Source organism: Eublepharis macularius, chromosome 19 (genome assembly GCF_028583425.1).
Source record: "Eublepharis macularius isolate TG4126 chromosome 19, MPM_Emac_v1.0, whole genome shotgun sequence".
NCBI lineage: Eukaryota > Metazoa > Chordata > Lepidosauria > Squamata > Eublepharidae > Eublepharis > Eublepharis macularius.
The window spans coordinates 9,576,339-9,598,703 of NC_072808.1; the positions used below are offsets into that span (position 1 = coordinate 9,576,339).

The window sequence follows — 22,365 nt, forward strand, 5'->3', positions numbered from 1 at the left end:
CCTAGAGGTCCCTTCCAACCCTATGAGTCTATGATTCTATGGGCTAAAGTCAGCTGATGCAGAGTCCTTTTGATGCCCATTGCGCCTGACTCTGAATGGATTTCAAGCCCCTGTCGCACCAAAGAGGCGGGTGCTCGTGTGCAAGCCCCATCGTTCACTCACCTGTGCTACGGCAGCTCTCGCCGTCGGGTTCCAGCATCCACCCCTCGTAGCAAGAGCACTTCACGTTGTATTTGTCCTGCTCGCACTTCTGACTGCACTTGAGGTGCTTGGCACAGTAGCTCTGGATCTGGCAGGTCTTGTTATCGGCACCCAGCTCCATGCCCAAAGGACAAGAGCATGCAATGCCCTCTCCTGGTGCGACTGTGCAGTTGTGACTGCAGCCCCCATTGTTCAGAGAGCACAGGTCTGTAGGAGATCAGAGACGGTACACAGAATCAATGGCAAAACCTAAGCGATGGGCTTGAGCTGTGTACACAAACACTAGTTAAGGGAAGCAACTTGACCCAGAGATCTGAGGCTCCAGCCCCCACAGTGCTTTAAGAGCATTCAAAGCACTTCACATACACTTTCTCAATAATATTTAAAACATCCCTGTAAAACAGCCTCACGCTGCCATCCCCAAACTGCAAATGAACAACTAGGGATGATAGAAGAGGGGCTTGCCTAAAGCTACCTAGCCAGTTCCTAGCTCGGGTGAGAGGTGAACTGGGTACCATTTGTTTCATCCCTCGTAGACATTTTATTTGTGTAAATGTTTATACAGCCTTTCTTCCCAGACCTCCCTGACTCTCTATTAGCTATACTCGTTAATTAACACCATCCCCATCCAATTCCCATCCCATAATCAAGCACATTACAGAGGAGCCTTGGTTTCCTACAAACATACAGAGGAAGAACACAACAAAAGTCAGCTTCCATTCGCTTCCTGAGAACTAAGCTACAAGAGACAAATTATACGAGGACGCTCAAGTGAAGGGAGACACAATGTTAGCCAGGAAGCTGAGTTTTAAAAGACAGATCGGAAGGCTTTGTCAATTTCCTCTCTCTACAGAGCAGCAAAGATGGCTCCTCAGAGGGTTTGTTAATTTCCTCTTTGCCGCCTGAAGGTGGTCAGTTTCACCTCCCCTTCTAGGAGGCAAAGAGGAAATTACCAAACCCTCTGAGGAGTGATCTTTGCTGGCTCTGTAGAGAGAGGAAATTGACAAAGCCTTCTGATCTCTCTTAAAACTCAGTTTCCTGGCTAACATTGCGACTCCCTTCACGTGCGCATCCTAGTGTAATTCGTATCTTGTAGCTTAGCTCTGAGACCACTGTGTTCCAGGGCCAAAAGCGGAGACAGATTCAGAAAAGTAAAAACTCCATGCTGCACTCACCACACAGTTTTCCTTCATCAGAGTTGTCCCCACAGTCATTGTTGCCATCACACAGCTTCTCGGGAGGCAGGCAGATAGATGTGTTGTTGGCACAAGTGTGGGATGGTGGCTTGCACACCAGTGATTCACAGTTCTCCTCATCAGAGTTGTCCTCGCAATCACTGTCCCCATCACATACCCAGGCCTTGCTGATACACCGGGCTACGAGGAAAGGTGAAGCAAGCCATGTAAGAAACAGCGGAGAGAGCGGGGAAAGCTGGCAAAATATGCTGTTTGAAAATGGATAACTTGATACCAAGATACTAAAGCAAGCATCTAAAGTATGTTGCACCAGTAATAGAGATCACATACACACACCCCGCCCCACCCAAAAAACTGGCTGAGCTAAAGTGGTAACTGCCACTCTCTCTTTATATTGTGAGCTGAAGCGGTGGCACAGAATGTTCACAAACATTCTAATTACAGGTGGGGGGAAGCTGTCATAACATTTACAGCACCAGTTCTGAGAGGGAAGTTGTCAGTTTAAATAGGATTATTTAATTTAATTTTTTTTTAAATTACTTCATTCTCTGGGAAATAATATCCCATGTTTTCTCCCAAAAAGGGATATGAAATGGAAGGGAAGAGCAAAGGAGGCAGGGAACTGAAGTGACAGAGCACTGCCATATCTCAGTAGGATAACTGTGCTCCATACAGTCCCTCTTCCACTTTAAAATCTTTAGGTGAACCCTTGCTCTGTAACCCCTAATCAACATGGATTCCCAACTGCATGGCCGTATCACAGAAATCAGAGAATGGAGAAAAAGAACATTTATGGTTTCTCATTTTTGTTCCAGATTTCATTGCATGTACATCAAATAGTAAGCACAGTTGTGAAGAATTGTGACATTGTATATCGTTGCCAAATTTCCACTGCAGTTGTGTGTGAGGCAACACTCGATGTAATCATTAAACACAACGATTTTGAAGATTAGGGGATATAGACTAGGGGCTCATCTAAAGATCTTAAATAATAAGAGAGGCCATGTGGGGCACACCTAGCTTACAAAGATGTGACTGCCCCACACTGATGAATTACTACCTGGTGTCAAAGCAGAATGGGGCAGACCAGGGGAAAAAACCTTGACAAGCCAGACTCATCTTAAGGGCCCAGGCTATCTACTCCATAACGGCCATTTTGTAGAGAAAGAGCTGGAGGAACTCATTAGCATAACTCATTGGCATAACTGATTCGCATATGCCACACCCCCTGATATCACTTATCCTGGCCATTCAGGACTGAAATTGGGCCCAAAATGGCAAAAGGGGCTGAAAATAGCCGAAAGGGGCCCAAAATAGGCAGGATCAGGCCGCTGCTGAGTGGGAGAGTGATCCACTACCCATCAGAGGTCCGATCTTGGCCATTTTGGCCCCAATCCAGGCTAAAATGGGCCCAAAATGGCGGAGAGTCAGGTGGGTGGGGCCACCTGACATGTGACCTCTTTGGGGAACTGCCGGAACTGTGTTCCGGCGCGTTCCCCCTCAAAATGAGCCCTGATAACGGCAACAACACCAGGCAGTACAAAAAGCAGAGTCCTTTTTCCCTGGGACAACCCACATTCATGGCAGAAAATGAGCCTTACGGACCCCACAGCCAGCCGCCCAGTCTACTGAGGTTCTGATGTGCAGGAACAGTCCACCCAAACCCTTAATGCGCAGGCCCCCAGGGAATACTGTTTAATCTCCCTCCCCAACCATATCATGCAGTCCAATTACCAGAATCCTTGCAACCAAATTTGACATTCGGATCACAGGCGTGGGTGACTCCCTCGCAGTTCTTCTCATCACTGGAGTCCATGCAGTCGGTGTCCCCATCGCAACGCCAGCGCATGGGAATGCAGAGCGCATCTAGCCGGCACTGGAATTCGTCTGCGTGGCAGCCCCCGGGTGGACGTGTGGCTGGAAAAGGAATAACCGCAAGTTAGCTAGAGCGGGCGCTTAGGTCTGGATATCGACTTACGTTCTATTGGGAAGAGAAGCAAAGCTGCTGAAATTGAACGCAAGGGAGGAGATATCACTGCAAAACCATACACAGAGGACAGCACATCTATGTTTTATTTATTTAAAATATTGATATACCATTTTTCTGATGAACACTCAGAGACCTACCAGGGTTGACCACCCTTCCTGAGGGCCAAGCTACAAGTGACGAATGACACTTGAACAGCAAGTGTATTTCTCCCTGTTCACTTGCCCTCCACTCAATCCACTTGACGTTCAAGTGTCATTTGTCACTTGTAGCTTGGCCCTGAACTGCAAGAAATACGAGTAAGAAGACACTGGTGTGTGTGGGTGCGTTGGGGGAGGCGCTAGCAAAATAAATACCTAACAAAATTCTGTCTTCCAGGATTTTGAGAACCCTTGAAGGCGGGATGTCTAACATATTCTTAATTTAAAAGCAAAATAACTGTTCTCACGGAGGGAATGGTTGTCCTTAGCCCCACCTTTGGAACTTTGGGGAAATCTGTTTCCTGTGGGCTGATTGTCCATTGTGAAACACCATACACATGCAGTAGGCTCAATGCAGTACCTGGTGGACAATTTGTATTTTGGAGAAGTTGAGCTTGGAAAGCCAAAGTCTAAACATGTGCACACACACACCCTGTTGTGTAGAAGACAATCTGAAGCACTGAGGGCCAAGCTACACATGACAAATGACACTTGAACAGCAAGTGTATTTCTCCCTGTTCACTTGCCCTCCACTCAATCCACTTGCCGTTCAAGTGTCATTCGTCATGTGTAGCTTGGCCCTCAGGTATTGTTTGTGAAAGGCATTTCGAAAACATTTCAAAGCACACAGGTATTGTCCATGAAAGGACTTGTTTCCATCGGTTGTCTCTCTTTCTCAAGGAGCTTCCATAACCTTAGATAAGGAACCAAACGGTCCCTCATGTATTTTAATCTCCTTCCTAACCACTACACAGTTCCTAGTCAGGAAAGTTTTAAATTCTGCAATTCACCCTCCTTCAACATTGCATTCAGGGAGGGAGGAGATATTTTACACCAATTACACAACTTGCTTTGAGCAAAGAATTTTCAACTTCTCTGATGCAGAATTTCAGTTGGGGAAGGGGGGGGATAGAGTATGAATTGCTCTGTGCGCTTTGCACCCTCACCCTGATTGGTACAGTTAGCATGGGTCTCATCGCTATAGTCCCCGCAGTCATTATCTCCATCACAAGTCCAGTGGACAGGAATGCAGCGCCCGCTGTTGCATTTGAACTGGTTGCTCGAGCAGGAATGGCTGCAGCCGGCTTCATCGCTGTTGTCTCCGCAGTCATTGTCTGGAAGAAGAAGGTAAGAGGTCAGAGACAGCTAAGCCTGTGAGAGTCGATGTCGCCACCCCATGGCCCTTTAAGCCACTCTGGGGGCTAAACTGTTCCTGCTGCCCAGCAGCTCAATTTATCTTTGTCTGCTCAGAAGTGCTTGAGGTGTCCCCACAAGCCTGACTTAATACCATCTTCCCGCCCCATGCACAGTCCAGCCAAACATGCTCCCCCTTGTCCCAAGAGCAACTGAAAAGAAGCAACTAAATAATAATAATGAAAAATGGAAACACAGAAACTGCATAGATCATCTCATGCACCATGGGGGAATGGGTGAAGCGAGGGGGGAACTATCACTCGAGTGGGTTTTGAGAGCACCAGCAACTATGTAATTAAATGATGCACACATGTGTGCGTGCATTCAATGGGCATGTGTGAGCATGTGCACAGTTCTGACCAGACCCAAGTCAGGATGCTGATACTGTTTTCAAAGTCTGTGGGGCTCGTCGATTTTTCTATGAAGGCAGGCAGTTTTCAAAAGAGTTTGCCTTGAAAAAAAGTTGTGAGCAGAATCAAATTCTTGTTATTTACCCTGGCATTATCACAGTTTCTTCTCCCTGCATCTAACCCAAAGACCAACAATATTGCTGAACATGGTCATAGATCCAGAGGAGTTAGCCATGTTAGTCTGCAGTTGCAAAATAGTAAAAAGTCCAGTAGCACTTTTAAAACTAACCAACTTGATTGAGGCACAAGCTTTCGAGAACCACAGCTCTCTTTGTCAGATGCATCTGACAAAGAGAGCTGTGGTTCTCGAAAGCTTATGCCTCAATAAAGTTGGTTAGTTGTAAAGGTGCTACTGGACTTTTTACAATATTGCTGAAGTTTCATTTGGCCCTAGTCATTTAAATCCCTGCTTCTCCCCCTCCTCCCAGTATACCCTCTAAAGTCTAGCACACAGAGAAGTACACGAAGTGGCTTGTTCCTCAGTCACGTTTACCAGCTGAGCTAAATGGACTCACTGGCATTGCCACAAACAATTTACTGACTGCCCAATTTTCTTTAAAGTTCTTTAAACCTGCCATCCTAAGCACACTTACTTGGAAGCAAGTTACCCTGAAAACAAAAGGTTGGTTCCAGACTGAGATTTCCGCTCATGAAAGCCACTTCCGCCAGTGAAACACAACGTTCCTGCCACTCCCCCTCTGTCTGCAGCCCTTAAATGCTGCTTCGGGGGAAAGGAGACACCCCCCCCAGGAACAGCATGAGAAAAAAACATATTGGGGGGGATCTGTAACAGGAAGGAGGAATTAACAGAAATTACGTCTTCCCTTCTGTTAGTAGAAAACTGAATCCAACCCACGGAGATTACTTCTTAGCAAAAATACTTAGGATCTGGCTATTGGTTTTAGGTTATTACGAGAAGCAGCCCCAATCCCGGTCTAGAAGACCAAACCTACTCTGCGAGACCATTCGTATTCCTGCCCCTTCTAATACTTGACTTGTTAATCTACAGAGGCTGTTTTTGTGAACGTCAGAATATGTCCTCTCCACATTTGAGATTAAGCAGAGTTACACTTTTAAGGCCTCTGAAGTTAACAGATTTACAAGGGTATAACTCTGCTTAGGACTACCTTGTAAATTTCATAAAAACGGGACCTACTTCTGAGTAAATCTGCATTGGATCTGGCTGTCCAAGCCAATCAGGAATCAAGGAGCCTTTGTACCTTGAGCTAAAGGAGCAGAGCCACCAGGTACCAGAGTGACTCTACTTCCTTTTTTACTGATGAAAACGAAACTGTTTCGATAGAAAATCAAGCCCTGCAAAGGCTCCAGGACTGGTGCATCCAACAATGGTATTACCAAGGGCCAGAAAAAAAAATCAAGAATGGGTGATTTGTTTTGCTGCAGTCACTACAACTGTGCAGGGGCAAAAAAAGCGGGTATTTCAGGGGAACAGAAACTGAGGAATTGCGGTGCATGTTGATCTATGCACTAACCGGCAGTTTTGGGGCAATTCTTTTCGTCAGAGCCATCCCCACAATCTTTTTCTGAAACACAGAAACCAACCAGAGAAGACAGGAGAGTGGGCAGAGTGAACGCAGACACGCACCCCACACGAACATTCGTGCACACACCAAATCAGCGCCACCGCCATCACCCCCACCCGCCTAAAGGTCAATACGAAAAAGAAAAAGAAACCAAATATGAAATGGAGAAAGCAGGCATGTCATAGATAGGCAATGGAAAAGGTCAATCATGTCAAAATCCATAAAGGGAAATCAGAAGCAACAGACAAGAGTCCGGACCCCGCTTCGCCCTGCCTAGGGGAATGCAATGGATTCTTGGTCGGGGGTGTGGGGCCCCCCTCGGGAATATCCCAGCCCTCCTCCCTCAATTTTCAGCCTCCTTTAACACCATATGCATCAGATTACAATTTTCTACATGGCAGGGAATTTTTGTTACAGCAGGCTCTATTCCGCAGTCCTATTCCTGCAGCTTTTAAGTGATATAATCCAGGAGAAATGTTAACACTAGAGATGGGCATGGACCAAAATATGGAGCGAAGTTCGTCACAAACCGGGCCAGTTCATGGTTCACGAACTGGTGGTTCGTCAGAGCCCATTTCTGATGAACCAGTACAAACTTTAAGCCAGTTAGTTCATTTGGTTTGTTTTTCGGTTTGTCTCTGAAGACAGCCTGGCGCTGATCAATCAGTTTCCTAGGCAATGGGGGGATTGGCTTTTTGCAGACCTTCTGCTGCCCCAGAAGTGATGTTTTCACAAACCAAATGAGCCGGTTTGCGAATTGGGGCAAGTTCATGAAAGTTCGTGGTTCATGAAACACAACGAACCACAAACCGCACGGTTCGGGTTTTTTCCCGGTTCATGCCCATCTCTAGTTAATACTTTATGCTGTGAAAGTATTTACCAGCTCTTAAATGAGCCAGGAGAAAAATCTAGACATCAAGTCTCTTTGCAGAAATTTTACAACAGTACAAGTCCATTCCTCCCTCCACCTCTATCTCTCTATTTGCATCAAGAGAAAGTTCCTAAACCTCCAGCATCTTCAGGAAAGAGCAATCCAACCATACAATGTCATTAATGAGCAGAGGTTGCCCTCAACCTAAAAGGTAAACCTGATTCAAAGTCTGCGCCAGCTGAACTTTCACATTACAAGTTTCAAAAGAGCAGCGCTTCCCATCCCACACAAAACAAGATGCTGAAGATGGGAACTGAACCATGTGCAAACCTACCCTTGGCAGAAAGGTCAGGAGGTAAGATCAAGAAGAAATCTAGCCATGACTGAGAGTTCAGCTACGTATTCCTCCTCCACTTATTTTTTACATTTTTTTTCTTCTTTTGCACATTCAGTCTAAAGAATTAATTTATGGAACAGAATAGGGGCCTGTTGGGGTATGAGCTTTAAGCCTTTCCTTCCCTTGTTATTTTCTCCTAGGAAGATGCCCCCCCCGAGCCTGCCCTACACAACATCTAATTAAGCATGAGGGAGATGGGGTTTCTGTTTAAGTTTTATTAGTCCTTCTGTTCACTGTTTATTTACCTGTGTATAGTTAGCAGTTCAATAAATGAGTTTTGAAACTGATTACGGAGGAAAGCTCTTCTGTTCCACATAGTCCCCCAACCGCTTGGGCCCACGAGCAGAGGAGGGGACTAGGAGGCTGTCCCTCCTAACCAGGACCCCATACAGGGACAGTGGTGGCAGCAAATACCCAGAGACAGGGAAGGGAGACAGCCCCTTCAGGTGCCTGGCCAGAGGCAGAAAGGGAGGGGTAGGCAGAGCGGGGTCTACCAGTGGGAGGAAAGGCCCCGTTCCGCCACATAGTCCACTAGAGGAAAAATACAAGTTCTTGTATGTTTTCCCCGAGAGGAGGAAAACAGGTCAGGGATAGCTTATTCCAACAAAATAGCAGGGGATGAAAGAGTTAAAACCCTCCCCAACCAATCTCTTCCGTAATTAAGCAATTCTGGAGCCTGCCTTTGCAGAAGAAAAAAAATAATTTAACATAAACATGGCGGGGGGGATAATGTGTAGCTGAATCCTTATATGTCTTTCCAACACGTGCTTTATCCATCCAACACGTCTCCACATGAGGATCTCTTGGAAGAGCAAATGAGTTTCACATGAACACATACAATGCTGCCTTGTACTGACTCAGATCGTTGGTCCACAAAGATCAGTATTGTCTACTCTGACTGGCAGCCGCTCGCCAGGATCTCAAGCAGAGGCCTTCCACATCACTTACTGCCTGGTCCTTTTAACTGGAGATACTGTGAATTGAACCTGGGACCTTCTGCATGTAAAGCAGATGTTTCCCATCCCTGAGCCACGGCCCCTTCCTCTAAGGACTAGAGATATCACAGTACCTTTGGAGACAAGATATCCCTCTGACTGTCATGTACACATGGAGTGAAGAAGCACTAGGTTATGTTAAGCAGATGATATCATGCACAGACTACAGATACAAAGGAAAGGAGCCCTAGTTCTCCCTCTTCTAAAGAAACCTTCATTCTCTACCGTGGGGAGCCTCTCCTTGATTCTCATTTCACCATTACAGCAGGTTCTCACGCAGCAATGCAGCACTTACCATTGTCACATCTCCAGTTGATGTTAATGCAACGGCCGTTGTGGCATGTGAACTGGGTCAGAGGGAAGCAAGTCGGGTAGGCTGCAGAGAGAAGAGAAGGACAGGAAACGTTAGCAGGGTTCTCACTCATGGCACTTTTGTTAAATGCATATCTTCTGCATACACCCTTCAGAGAGTTAGGCTCTCGGATAATGCCTCCTCCGTAGCAACTGTGAAGTGTGCTGCCACATATGTAACAGAGTTGTGCATGCCTGTAACTATTGCTCTCGGGTTCTTCTGTGCAAACACATATTGGGACTGCGCATGCGCAGGCCTGACAACCAAAAACGCTTCTATCACTTTCATAAAGCTCCACTAGGGGGCCACTTCTCCCAGTCACGTCTCAGCCCGTTTTCCTGCCTAAACGGTCATGTGACTATGTGGGAGAAGCGATCCCTTCCCCTCAGTTCTCTCTTAGCCGCCACAATGAGAAGAACCTCGCCCAGGAGCGCCGTTAATTTTTAACATCAGTTTGAAGAGAAAATTAATAAATTTTGGAATATCTTCACTCATCTTTATGTCGTGTGGGTTTTGAGGAGGTTTAGAACTGGCTAGTTTGACTTTCGCATGTCATAACTGCCGCCCCTCAGATTACCTCAGATTGTATTGTTTCATGAGGTATGCTGGATATGGTACTAAGATGGCCTACATTGAGGAATAATTCCAACAGGCTCTGTTCCTCGGGCAGCTGTGTCAACTGCCGCAGTGGAGCGTCTGCTCAGCTCTGAGATGTAAATAATCCAGCAAGCTATGGCCCCAGGCAGCGAAATCATCTGCCACTAACGGGCGTCCAGGAAGCTTTGAGGGGAAGGATCCACAGTTTACCAGTTTGGAGGAACTGCAACTAATTGAGGACATTTAGCTACAATTTTTCTATTTCCGATGATCCCAGCACACATAACGGTGGATGCGGTAAAAACTGCGAGTATATGCTGCAGTGGGTATCCAAACATCCACTCTGGGTCTAATGCACTGGAACATATCCCAACACTCACCACATGTGGCTGACTCATCAGAGCGGTCTCCACAATCATCATCCAAGTCACAGGTCCAAGACATGGGTATACAACGCCCGGTGGCACAGGAGAACTGGTTGGGAGGGCAGGTACGAGCTGGGTGGGCAGACGAGAGGCAGCAAGCAACAAGAAAAAAACATTAACAACAGAACCTGAACACTTTCTTGGATCACCTCAACAAGATGGGTAACTGCTGAACATATCTAATGGAAAGATCTTGCCAAAGCAACTCTCGGTAGAGGTGGGACAGGCTGCAGATATGCTGCCTGAGGAGTCTGGTGCAGAATAAAAGAATTTTATTTATTTATTTATTTATTTATTTATTTATTTATTTATTTATTTATTTATTTATTTATTTCAGCTTCTATTCCGCCCTCTCCGCAAGCGGGCTCAGGGCAGATCACACCATTTAAAAAACAATACATTATTAAATATGGCTCCATAAGAACACACAAAAGCATTATAAAATCATACAGTTTGACACAAAAATTACAATAGATAGCTTCCCCCAGTGGTGGCAGTCACTGCTTAGTTACTTTTAAAAACACGCGCCCAGGGTGGTGGACAGATCTGACGAGGGTTGCATCCCCACTACTGCCCAAGGTGTCAACTAAAGAGTCAGTTCACTTAGGCAGGGTGGGTCATGACGTGACATCGCATTGCTTTTGTTACGTTTCTATCCTGACATCCACCAAGGAGCTCAAGCTGGCCTACAAGGATCTTCTCTATACAATGGTTTGTATAGAAGCATTAGACCATATTAAGACGGAGACTGTTCGTTTTGACCTTTAGTCGATTCAAAATTGAATAGGGATGAGTAGGGAAAAAACGTTTTTAGCTTGTGAAGGTAAATGTGAAAATACACAGTAGCTAGAATAGTAGATGTATTCTTCACTTTAACACTGATTAACTCTGATTAAGATATGTTTTGTGTACTCTGTATTTTAATAACTCTAGTAGTGCAAAACCTTACTGTTCCTTTGACCCTGTATCCCCCCCTCTTCTTTCTGTACCCCTCTTATTTTGAAAATAATAATAAAAAAGAAAATACTCTGCAACAGTGCATCAAAATAATATGATTTCAAAGAATCCCATGTGTTTCTTCCTCATTTCCCTCTTGAGAGTTCCACCACCTCTTTTCCCAGAAAAAAAAAACCCTGGTTACCTTCCCCCACTGGCTCACACAGAAGCCAGCCACTGACACAAGAAAATGCTTTAAAAGACAAGACAGGGACCATCACGCCGTGCAAGAAGCCCTCCAGCAAACCTTGACTGTCACGTAAGCAGCACTGAGGGTGCTGGGTGAATTCATGAAGAAACAGCCGAACCAAGAGCCTGTCTGCTGAACCACCAACAGACATCTTAATACATGGCAACACTGATTTCTTTCAGGCCCTCTGAAGAGAAAATCCTTCCCGGCAGTCTGTTTTGGGCACCCAAGGGCAAGATCCTTGCAAGAGCTGTAAGGGGCACTTCCCACGCCACTGTAATCTATACGGTTAGGTTAGGGCAGTATGCACACTATTGCACAGAGAAAGCAATTTAAAGATGGTGTTTCTCAGGTGTGTGGCCCTGGCACCTGTGGAACTGCTAAGGAACTGTGCCAGAAGTCCTGTGGTTTGATATAGCAATACGATATTAAAAAAATTGGCTACAAACACCGCCAGGAAAACTGCCAGCCCCTTTGTGAGAGCGGAAACAATGCCGAAGCGGATATCACCTTTGAAACGGCAGTAAACCTTCCTCATGCATGAAAATGCACTTTGGTTGCCCGCCTGCAGAAAATATCGGCACCAAGAGAGAGAACAGTGAAACCTTGAAGAAACTTCTGAAGGACGATTGCCCAACAATACGGTGAGGACTCTCAGAGAAAAACAGCTGTAGCTAGGAGCTCAAGCCTCACCAAAAACCCTGTAGATAAGTGTTCTTAAGATGCTTAAAGAGATTCCCTATGAGGCCACCCCCCACAAAGCTTCACAGGGTAGAAGAACCAGAGGACCCTGAGCTCCTTGGCAAAAGAGTAAGATAAATAATATAATAAATCAATCGCAAGGGGCTCACCGGAGCAAGTTGAGTTAGACTCATCTTCATTGTTCCCGCAGTCGTTGTCCCCGTCGCACAGCCAGCGGTTGGGAATGCAGCGATTGTTCTCACACTTGAAACGGTCTGAAGGGCAGGTGTGTTGATCTGCAGGTGGACAAAAAAAGGGGGAAATGTCTTTGGACCTCCGAGTACAAGACCGTTCTTTCTTCATTGTGCATTACCAGAATCTGAAACTGAGTCGGAATTATATTCCTTCCCTGGCAAAGTAGAAAAGCAAGGCACAAATATAGGAAATTAGTCATTCCCCGGTGAAAACTAGGACAGAGTGTTGTATGCTATGCCAAAATAATCAAGGCTGATGATCAGATAAAATCTATATGAGCTGAACAAACTGACTTAACCTGGGGTAATTCACAGTGCAATCCTAAAAAGATTCACTCCAGTCTAAGCCCATTGAAGTCAACAAGCTTAAACTGGAGTAATTCTTCTTAGGATTGCAGTGTTGGTCTGCTTTGATTGTTCAGGTTTTTATTTATTTAAAATATTTACATGTGCACCTTTCTTTTGACCCACTCTGGAACCAAGGTGGTTAACAACAACAACAACAACATGAAATACGATAAAACTGTACACAATTGTAATGTTCAGAAGTCAACCCTGGCCCTTTTCACACTACATACCTGCTTCCAGAACATCGTGAAACGCAGCGCAAAAACCGCAGAAGACAGCATCTTCTCGCGAGAGTTTTGTGCGATGTTGTGCAAAACTCGTGTGATGTTGTGCAAAACTCTCGCGAGAAGACACTATCTTCCACGTTTTTTGCTCTGCGTTTCGCGATGTTCTGGAAGCAGGTAGGTAGCATGAAAAGGGCCCCTATGTTTTATTGCAATTCCAAGGTAACAGAATCTCTGGAATACTGTAGTTCCAGGCCAGGTTTTACTTCTAGCTCAGGACTGGCTTAGGTTTCCTCACTTTTCTCCAGAAGACAGAGAGAAAAATGCCCTGCCCTATTGTTATATTCATTTGAATACACATTTACTAATGTCCAAAATTAAAAATTTAATGAAATATACACACGGCAGAGCTCAGGTGCCTCGTCACTGTTGTCCAGGCAGTCATTGTCCCCGTCACATTTCCAGCGCTCTTGGATACAGCGGTTGTTCTTGCAGGCAAACTCTCCAAGCTGGCACTGAGGGGGCGGGATGTAAGAAGGGTTGGCTATCCACAAACAAAACAAACAAAGAGGAGTGTTAGGTGCAGGTGCATTCCACAGGAATCAGAGGGCTGGACGATGCAATCCAGAGACCTTTCCCGTGTTCTCCTCTTTCCAACCCTGGGAATTCTGAAGAAGGTCACTTGTCAGCTTCCCTCAAGTTTTGATGGGAAATGTAGGCAGCTTGGCAGAATGTTGGACAAGTGACAGTTGAAAAGTCCGTTGGACAGCAGTCGGAGAGCCAAGCTGCAAGACCAGGATGCCCTACATTTCCCATCAAAACTTGAGGGAAGCAGACAAGTGTCCAACCTGTGTCAGGCATCACCTGTAGCTTGGCCCTCAGTAGTATGTTCAATAAGGAAGGACAAATATCAGGAGATATTTTGCCAATCCTCTTCGGCTTCCAGGCCTGCCATGAGGTCAAAGTATCTATACATATCAATATTCTGTTTCTGACAGTGATCATCAGCCAGCGATTTAGAAGACATCGAATATAAGTGAAGGTCTAGACCCGTTTCATGCACAACTAGAAGCAAGAAGAGAGGGAGACCGTGTACAGAGGGCAGGATCATAGGCGAGGGAGCAACATGTTTACCGCTCTGAGCTAGGACAGACCGGGTTATTAGCTAAGGTAATTCCCCTACTTTGCACAACATGGTGTTGTGGTCCTGTGCTAAAGAGGGCAGGTCTACGTGAGAGCAACAGGAACAAGAGTAATTTCTCTGCAACCTGCACAAAACACCATTTATGAAGGGCCAAATTTACACGTCTGTGTACGTCCTGTGATTACACGGGGCTCGGCGATTTGCAGAAGACTGAATGTGTGTTTCGCTGACAAGCAATAGTGTCTGAGCTAATGTAAAGTGTCATGGAAGTTCTCTCCGAGTGACCGGATTTCTGATGACTCTTTCACCGCCAAGACCTGCCCTGACATTCACATGACATATGCGTGACCCCCTCAATGGCTGCAATGGGTGCGGTAGTATAATCTGTTGGCCGCAAGGGCTCTGAGAGTGGCTAATTTTTCTCCGCAGAGGCCTTGCCCAATGAATCCCTGGGAAGAAAGCAGTTTTGCACGCCACTTCTAGAACACAGGAACCATTGCTACAAGAGATCTTTCCAACCCAAAGGCATGTCCCTCTTTGCACTCGCTCTGAGCACAGATGTACCTTGACAGGTGACAGAGTCCGGCGCCAAAATCTGGTCCTCTGCACAGGCGCAGCGTCTGCTTTTGGGGACTGCCAGCAAAGGCTGCTGCAGCCTCCATTGTTCACTCGGCAGCTGTTGGAGCCGACTGCAAAAAAGAGAAGCAATTAAAAGAATTAAAGAGTTTCACAAGAGAGAGAGCCTCATGGTAGGCTGGAGGAAGGGGGAGGATGAAACAGGCATTTACTCTGTGTTACAAAATGAAGTTCAGGAGAACCAGGAAATATTTCAGGGAGAGCTAAACAGAATGGACTGTGGTTTTGTTTTGCAGCTCCCTTTTTAATTCTTTAATTCTTTGAGCCCCGTGGTGCACAGTGGTAAGCTGCAGTACTGCAGCCCAAGCTCTGCTCACGACCTGAGTTCGATCCCGGTGGAAGCCGGGTTCAGGCAGCTGGCTCAAGGTTGACTCAGCCTTCCATCCTTCCGAGGTAGGTTAAATGAGTACCCAGTTTCCTGGGGGTAAAGTGTAGATGACTGGGGAAGGCAATGGCAAACCACCCCGTAACAAAAAGTCTGCCAAGAAAATGTCATGATGTGACGTCTCCCCATGGGTCAGTAATGACTCGGTGCTTGCACATGGGACTACCTTTACCTTTTAAAAAATTATTTACTTTAAATCAAGCAGCTCCTGATGCCTCTTTGCCATAGCACAACTCCTAAATATTTAAGGTCAGCACAAACTCACAAGGTGAGAAATTTCTGATCCTCTCTGCCTCAAAATATGAAATGTTTCAGTTCCGATGACTTTTCATGTGCACAGAATTGGCTGTTTCCTTTTAGAAACTTTTCCCCCAAAAGAGGAAAGAGTCCAGTAGCACCTTTAAGATTAACTAACTTTTATTGTAGCATAAGCTTTCATGAACCACAGCTCTCTTTGTCAGATGCATCTGACGAAGAGAGCTGTGGTTCTCTCATCTGACAAAGAGAGCTGTGGTTCTCGAAAGCTTATGCTACAATAAAGTTAGTTAGTCTTAAAGGTGCTACTGGACTCTTTACTATTTTGCAACTACAGACGAACACGGCTAACTCCTCTGGATCTCTTCCTCCAAAAGCTTTATTTGATGCCTCCAATTGCGCTGTTAACAGCCGTACACATCCCGAGTCAATCAGCACAAAACGATCAGAGATAAAGATGCCTTTTGAAACGGGGCTGTGTGCTTTGCATGCCAATGGAAGTAACCCTCACAGGGCTCTGCTGCCCACAAACTACCTTTAAGTGAAGTCTTAATGTTATAATAATGGCTGGGAGACACCAATACAAAAGCTCCTATCTACAGACTGTGTCTTGGCACAAAGCGCAGGGTGGCTGCGCCTCAAGGATGGAGCCGTGCCTGTCTTTGCCATGCACCTTGTTGTTGCTGTGCATCATACATGCGGATCTCAAAGATGGGTGGGCGCTCATTGCGCAGCAGCGTGACTGCCTTGGTCGCCTGGTCCAGCCTATAGATGCTGCCGCTCCGGTACTCTGTCCAGAAGAGGAACTTGCCATAGTGGCACAATCCAAAGGCATGGTTCAACTCATTACCATCGTACACGATCTGCATGGAGAAAAAGAGACGCACATAGAAGAGCTTTCAACATGCCATAACTCACCCAGGAGGAGCCATCAATAACCTATCCAAACATCTTTCTGGGCTTTATGTTTCATGCTTTCGTTTTGTGGCTGCTTTCATTAGGCTTTTCAATGCTTCAGCTTACAAACTGCAGCACATTTTTTTGATTTGGAACATCCAACAAGATGTCATGCTCTAACTGTACCTTCCCCATCTTTGGTATGCTCTTGCCCTGATTATTTTGGGGACATCACATTCCAAACACATCATTGCGCTGTCATGACCAGCACCATTCTCCTGCCACCAGCCCTGTACACTCATTTCCCTGGATTTAAAAAAATGGTGACTGCTGTAGTGCTATAATGTTATAACACTATAATGTTATAACGTTGTAGTGCTATAATGTTATAACACTGCAGCAATTACTTTTTTAAAAAAAGCTCTCCTGTGGTATGGTGAAGAAAAAAGCACAGATCAAATGGTGGCCATAAGGGATTGATGGTGGAAAGTGTGTAGAAATTTCACATGTGGAAGCTCCGCTGCCAATATGCATGCCTACACCGGTGATGAAAGCAAACCTTATGTTGTAAGACCCCTGGTAGAAAGGAAGCTAACAAATGTTTTAAATAGGAGGGGGGGGGGAGAGAGAGAGGAAGGGAGGGAGGGGGGAGAGAAAGAGGAAGGAAGGAAGGAAGGAAGGAAGGAAGGAAGGAAGGAAGGAAGGAAGGAAGGAAGGAAGGAAGGAAGGAAGGAAGGAAGGAAAGAAAGAAAGAAAGAAAGAAAGAAAGAAAGAAAGAAAGAAAGAAAGAAAGAAAGAAAGAAAGAAAGAAAGAAAGAAAGAAAGAAAGAAAGAAAGAAAAAGAGGAAGGGAGAGAGAGAGAGAAAGAAAGAGAAAGAGAGAGGAAGGAAGGAAGGTAGGAAGAATCCTTGCCATTTGAAAGTATACCATCAAGCAAGCTGTGGATCTGCACATACTTCAGCACCCAATTGAATAAATAATATCCTACCATTTTAATACAGGCTTTACAGACACAGGCCTTTTCTTCCTTTGAAGGCAGTACGCTTCCTTGGTTACAGTTCCTATATTTAATTTTCACCCCTTCTACCTCCCTGCAGCCAGCCCTACAGCTTCTTTTGTGGGGACACGGGCACTAATAGCCATTGCAATTGTTGGTATATTACAAAGTGGAATCTTTGGGGCGGACCATCTTCTGGCATCCAGCCCAGAGACAGAGAGAAGGAATAAGCATAATTCATTCAGAGTCAGCTGAGAAACACAGGGCAATCGGAAATGTATGCCTTGAATAAAATCACTTGGCAGGGTACGGGGGTGGGTGGGTAAGTGGAGGGGGGGCTGGCAGATGTAAGGTAATTGAAGATAATCTAACTGCATTATTTTTCAAACAGTGAGTTGTCACAACCCTTTGTGAGAGTTACTACAAATCGTATCAATCAGCCAGAGCTTCCCAAGCAATGACAAACGCATCCCGGATTAATGAGCAGAGTATGCAAGAAGATGTTAATAGAATAATTGGACATAATGAACAATAGGAAAGATATACATCAGCTAGTGACATTCTACTGAAGAAGCTCTAGATCACACAGTTTGAGCAGCATATTACAAGATTCTGTATTTATTCAATTCAGAACAGATTAAGTGTTCTTTTTTACAGTTTTAACATGGAACACTCAGTATTTGTTTTCTGTCAAAAGCTGATGTATATTAGTTTATTATTATTCATGGCCATTTTCTCTCACGCAAGGATCTTACGTGATCATAAGGGGCGTCCTGGAGAATACAACAGCTTTATAATACACATTACTTTTTCATTTAGTTCTTAATGCAGATTTTAAAACCGAGTATCGTATGTTTCATCGTTGCCTTAACAAACATGGATTGCCCTCCAAACACTCTGGATATACAAGCAGCAAGAGAATGGAGACTGCTTTCCCCGATTTGCCATAATGAATCAGAACAGAATATAAAAGAGAGATTTTTAAGATTTATTAATCTTTTGCATCTGTTGTCATATAATTCTCCCCACCCCTTCCTTCTCTTGCATTCATGTTGCCTTGAGCAGGAAGGCTCTTAAATCTCCATCAATCCGCAGAATGTGCAAAGCAGAAATATCTAGGTGGGGAGGCATTTGTTATAAAGGGATTAGAAGGAGGCTATTTTTATAAGGGAAGAAGAAGTCAGTAGTCTGTTGCAATGTTATTTGTTATGTATCCTTTTCAAGGTGCATTTCGTAGAAAAAGAGCTGGGGGGACTCATTAGCATAACTCATTAGCATATGCCACACCTCTTGCCATCACCGGAAGTGTGTCATTAGTATAACTGATTTGCAGGTGCCACACCCCCTGACATCACCAGTTCTGGCTGTTTTGGACCCAATCCTGGCCATTCAGGGCCGAAATTGGGGCAGAAATGGCAAAAAGGGACTGAAAATGGCCCCAAAGTGGCCCAAAATGGTCAGGATCGGGCTGCTGAGTGGGAGAGTGATCCACCACCCGTCAGAGGCCCAATCCAGGCCGTTTGGCCCCAATCCAGGCTGAAACAGGCCCAAAATGGCCGAGATTCAGGTGGGCGGGGCCACCTGACATGTGACCTCTTTGGGGAACTGCCAGAACTGCATTCCTGTGCATTCCTCCTCGAAATGAGCTCTGATCCTTTTGCTTTTAAAACATTGTCCTGTACCGTCGTAATCTACTTTCTGCATTGTTTATGGTATGTCATGCCTTATGTAGTTTCGTGTTTGCATCGCCTACTAATTTCTGTAATCCTAGTCCTATTGCATTATTGGATGTTTTATGCCGTTTTACTGAATTTTTAACTATTTTGTAAACCACTTTGAGTTCAATAAGAAAGGCAGGCCACAAATGAAGTAAGTAAGCAAGCAAGCAAGCAAATAAGTAAGTAAGTAAATAAATAAATAAATATCATTTTCCTTTTTTTTTCAGCTCAAGAAGCAAACAGAAGGACTATGAAAATGACCAGAGTTAGCGGAGATGGCAAAATTTACAGCTTTGATCAGAGACAAAACATTGTCTATCTTTTTGGCTAACTTTATTGACTTCCTGCACAAAATGAGGAATAGTGAGTGTGACTTGATAATTTGTGGGTTTGATCATTAAGAAGATAATGGGGGGGATATAAAACAAGTAGAAAGAAAATTTTGGAGAGGCTGTAATTTTGTTTTTTTAAAAAAAGATAAGTGTTGTAGAGAAGAACGGAAAGGAAATATGTATTATTGTTCTTTTTCCTTTCTAAGTTCCAAGTTCTGTTACTGTCTACTTTTTCTTTATTCTTGTTTTCTGCCCTTTCTATGGGCTTTTATTTCTATTAATAAAATAAAAATTAAAAAAAAAAGAAGCAAACAGAAGGAATCGACACAAGTGCGTAAGAGGAAGATGTAACGGTCACCAACCTTGCGTTCCGTGCCGTTCAGCAAAACCATCTCGATTCGGTCATAAAAAGCATCCACCCAGTACAGCACCTTTGCTGGAATATCCAGGCTCAATCCATTGGGCCACAGGACCGTTTTGGAAGTGACAAAGACATTCCGGTTGGAGCCATCCATCCAAGCCCTTTCGATCTTCCCCCTCTTGCTATCTTTTGGGTCTTCCTCCCAATCAGTCCAGTACATCCACCTGAAGATAAGTTGCAGTGTTTACTTATTCTGTTATTTATTATGTTCCATCATCCTTTTACTGCTTTTTTATTTTTAGTATTAAAATTTTCTTTATTTAAACTATAAAACTACACACCACAACACAATAAACAACAAACATAGGGAACAAGAAAAAACACACAATTCTAAACATAACATGCTAACAATACAGATATCTATAAAATTAAGAGGAAAAGAAAAAAGAACCCCCCCCCCTAAATTACACTACAAGTTGAGTTCCTATTTTTCTCCACAACAAGTATATATCATTTCTAGAGTCCAACTTATTCTGTTAGGCACAAAACCCCTCTTTTTTCTATTCCTGTTCCTGTTTCTTAATACATAAATCCAGATGTCATCAAATCCTTGTTATCCATTTCATGCAAAAAGTCTATTAACAGTTTCCATTCAATCAAGAAGTTAACTAATGTCCTTTCTCTAATTAATGCAGTAAGTTTTGCCATTAATGCAAACTCCAAAACTTTTGTCAACCATTCCTCCACTGTAGGCAATGTTGTAGTTTTCCACTTTTGTGCATAAAGTACTTGTACTGATATTTTTTTTTAACATATAGTGCTTCAGATGAAATTAAGTAAAGTAATGGGAAAGAGAAATCTTTAGAATAAATTGGCCTTGGCCTCTGAAAGGCAACTTTCTTTCTTTAAACTTTTTAAGTTTTATAATGATTTATTCTTTCCATGTAACACCCATCACAAGTAAAATATAGTTGTACAATGTAGGTGCATTCCAACAGTTAGATCCACATTTTTCTCTCTTAAAAGTTGCAGATATGACTAGGGGTGTGCAAGCCAAAAATTTTCGGCTATAGCCGAAAGTAGAAAGCCGAAAGAAGATTCTCTATCGTTAAAGCCGAAAGCCGAAACAAGAATCTCTTTCGGCTTTCGGCTTTCGGGATTCTTTCGGCATTATTTCGGCATTCTTTCGGCTTTTTTCTAAGGGAAAATGCCTCTGTCTTCCAGGACGCCTGGAGGAGGCATTTTCCCACCGAATAAGCCCAAAATTGGTGGGGACCTTCCTCTAACCCTTCTCTAACAACCACCCAAGTTTCAGACAGATTGGACTTTGGGGGGCCATGTTATGGCCCCCCAAAGCAGGTCCCCCATCCTCCCATAAGAAAGCGAAGGAGCAGCATATTGTTAGCATGCTGCTGCTAATCTTTCTTCATTATTTCCTATGGGGAAAAAATGAAGAGGCAGGCTTCCTTTGCCAGGGGTGGCATTTTGCATGCAAAATGCCCCCTCACCCTCAGGGGCCCTTCTCCCACCCCTCCTCCCACCCCCCACCAAGGCTCAGCCTGCTCCCACTTGGGGGGGCCATTTCATGGCCTCCCCAAGTAGGTGCTCTAATCTCTACCACTGACAGCTGGGGGAGGCTTGTGTTGCCAGGGGTGGCATTTTGCATGCAAAATGCCCCCTCACCCTCTGGGGCCCTTCTCCCACCCCTCCTCCCACCCCCCACCAAGGCTCAGCCTGCTCCCACTTGGGGGGGCATTTCATGGCCTCCCCAAGTAGGTGCTCTGCTCTCATCTCTACCACTGACAGCTGGGAGAGGCTTGTCTTGCCAGGGGTGGCATTTTGCATGCAAAATGCCCCCCAGCCCTCTGGGGCCCTTCTCCCACCCTTCCTCCCACCCCCCACCAAGGCTCAGACTGCTCCCACTTGGGGGGGCCATTTCATGGCCTCCCCAAGTAGGTCCTCTCAGCCCCTAAAGTCCACCCCTTACAGCCCCACACAAACCCAATTCCCCCCCAGCTGCCACACACAGACCCAAATCCCCACATTAGCCCCTCACAGACCCAAATCCACCCCCACCTGCCCCACACCCATAACCCCAGGAACAGGCTGGCAAAGGCCAGCCCTCTCCCTTTGTTCCCTATGCTGGGAACTTCTAAACTCTCTTTCCCTGGGCAATTCTGCACAGCCCAGGGGTGCCACAATGGTGGGCACACTTCTGAGTGCCAGCTGGTCCCTGTGAAAGAGCACCTGAACCACAGACACCCTCCCTCAAATTCCCCCACCACCTACAGAGATGGCTGGCCAGCCAGCCCCATTGTTCCCTATGATGGGAACCAACTGCACAACAAAGAATAAAACAAGAACAACACAAAATAAAGTTTTAAAAAAATTATTTTCTCCCTTCCAAAGTACAAGTAGGCAAAGCATTATGACACATTACACCAGCAGTCCCCCACACAGAAAAATTAAAACAAAACTCACTTAACATCAGAGAATCACAAAACACGATTCCTGTCAAAAACACTTTATTTCTTGAACAGCTTTAGGTTACACAGCAGGGGGGAACACCAAAGGGCAT

General features: G+C 45.0%; 1 protein-coding gene across 1 annotated transcript in view; it reads right to left on the reverse strand.

Annotated features, from left to right (window-relative positions):
- LRP1 (LDL receptor related protein 1) overlaps nucleotides 1-22,365 on the reverse strand; it is a 386,504-nt gene that overhangs the window by 116,873 nt on the left and 247,266 nt on the right. Inside the window, 12 exon segments of the mRNA XM_055003348.1 lie at nucleotides 163-408; nucleotides 1,377-1,577; nucleotides 3,132-3,314; nucleotides 4,532-4,699; nucleotides 9,291-9,371; nucleotides 10,325-10,441; nucleotides 12,407-12,532; nucleotides 13,466-13,606; nucleotides 14,771-14,845; nucleotides 14,848-14,895; nucleotides 16,156-16,345; nucleotides 19,789-20,011. Of these exon segments, the coding sequence (XP_054859323.1) occupies nucleotides 163-408; nucleotides 1,377-1,577; nucleotides 3,132-3,314; nucleotides 4,532-4,699; nucleotides 9,291-9,371; nucleotides 10,325-10,441; nucleotides 12,407-12,532; nucleotides 13,466-13,606; nucleotides 14,771-14,845; nucleotides 14,848-14,895; nucleotides 16,156-16,345; nucleotides 19,789-20,011 (1,799 nt within the window).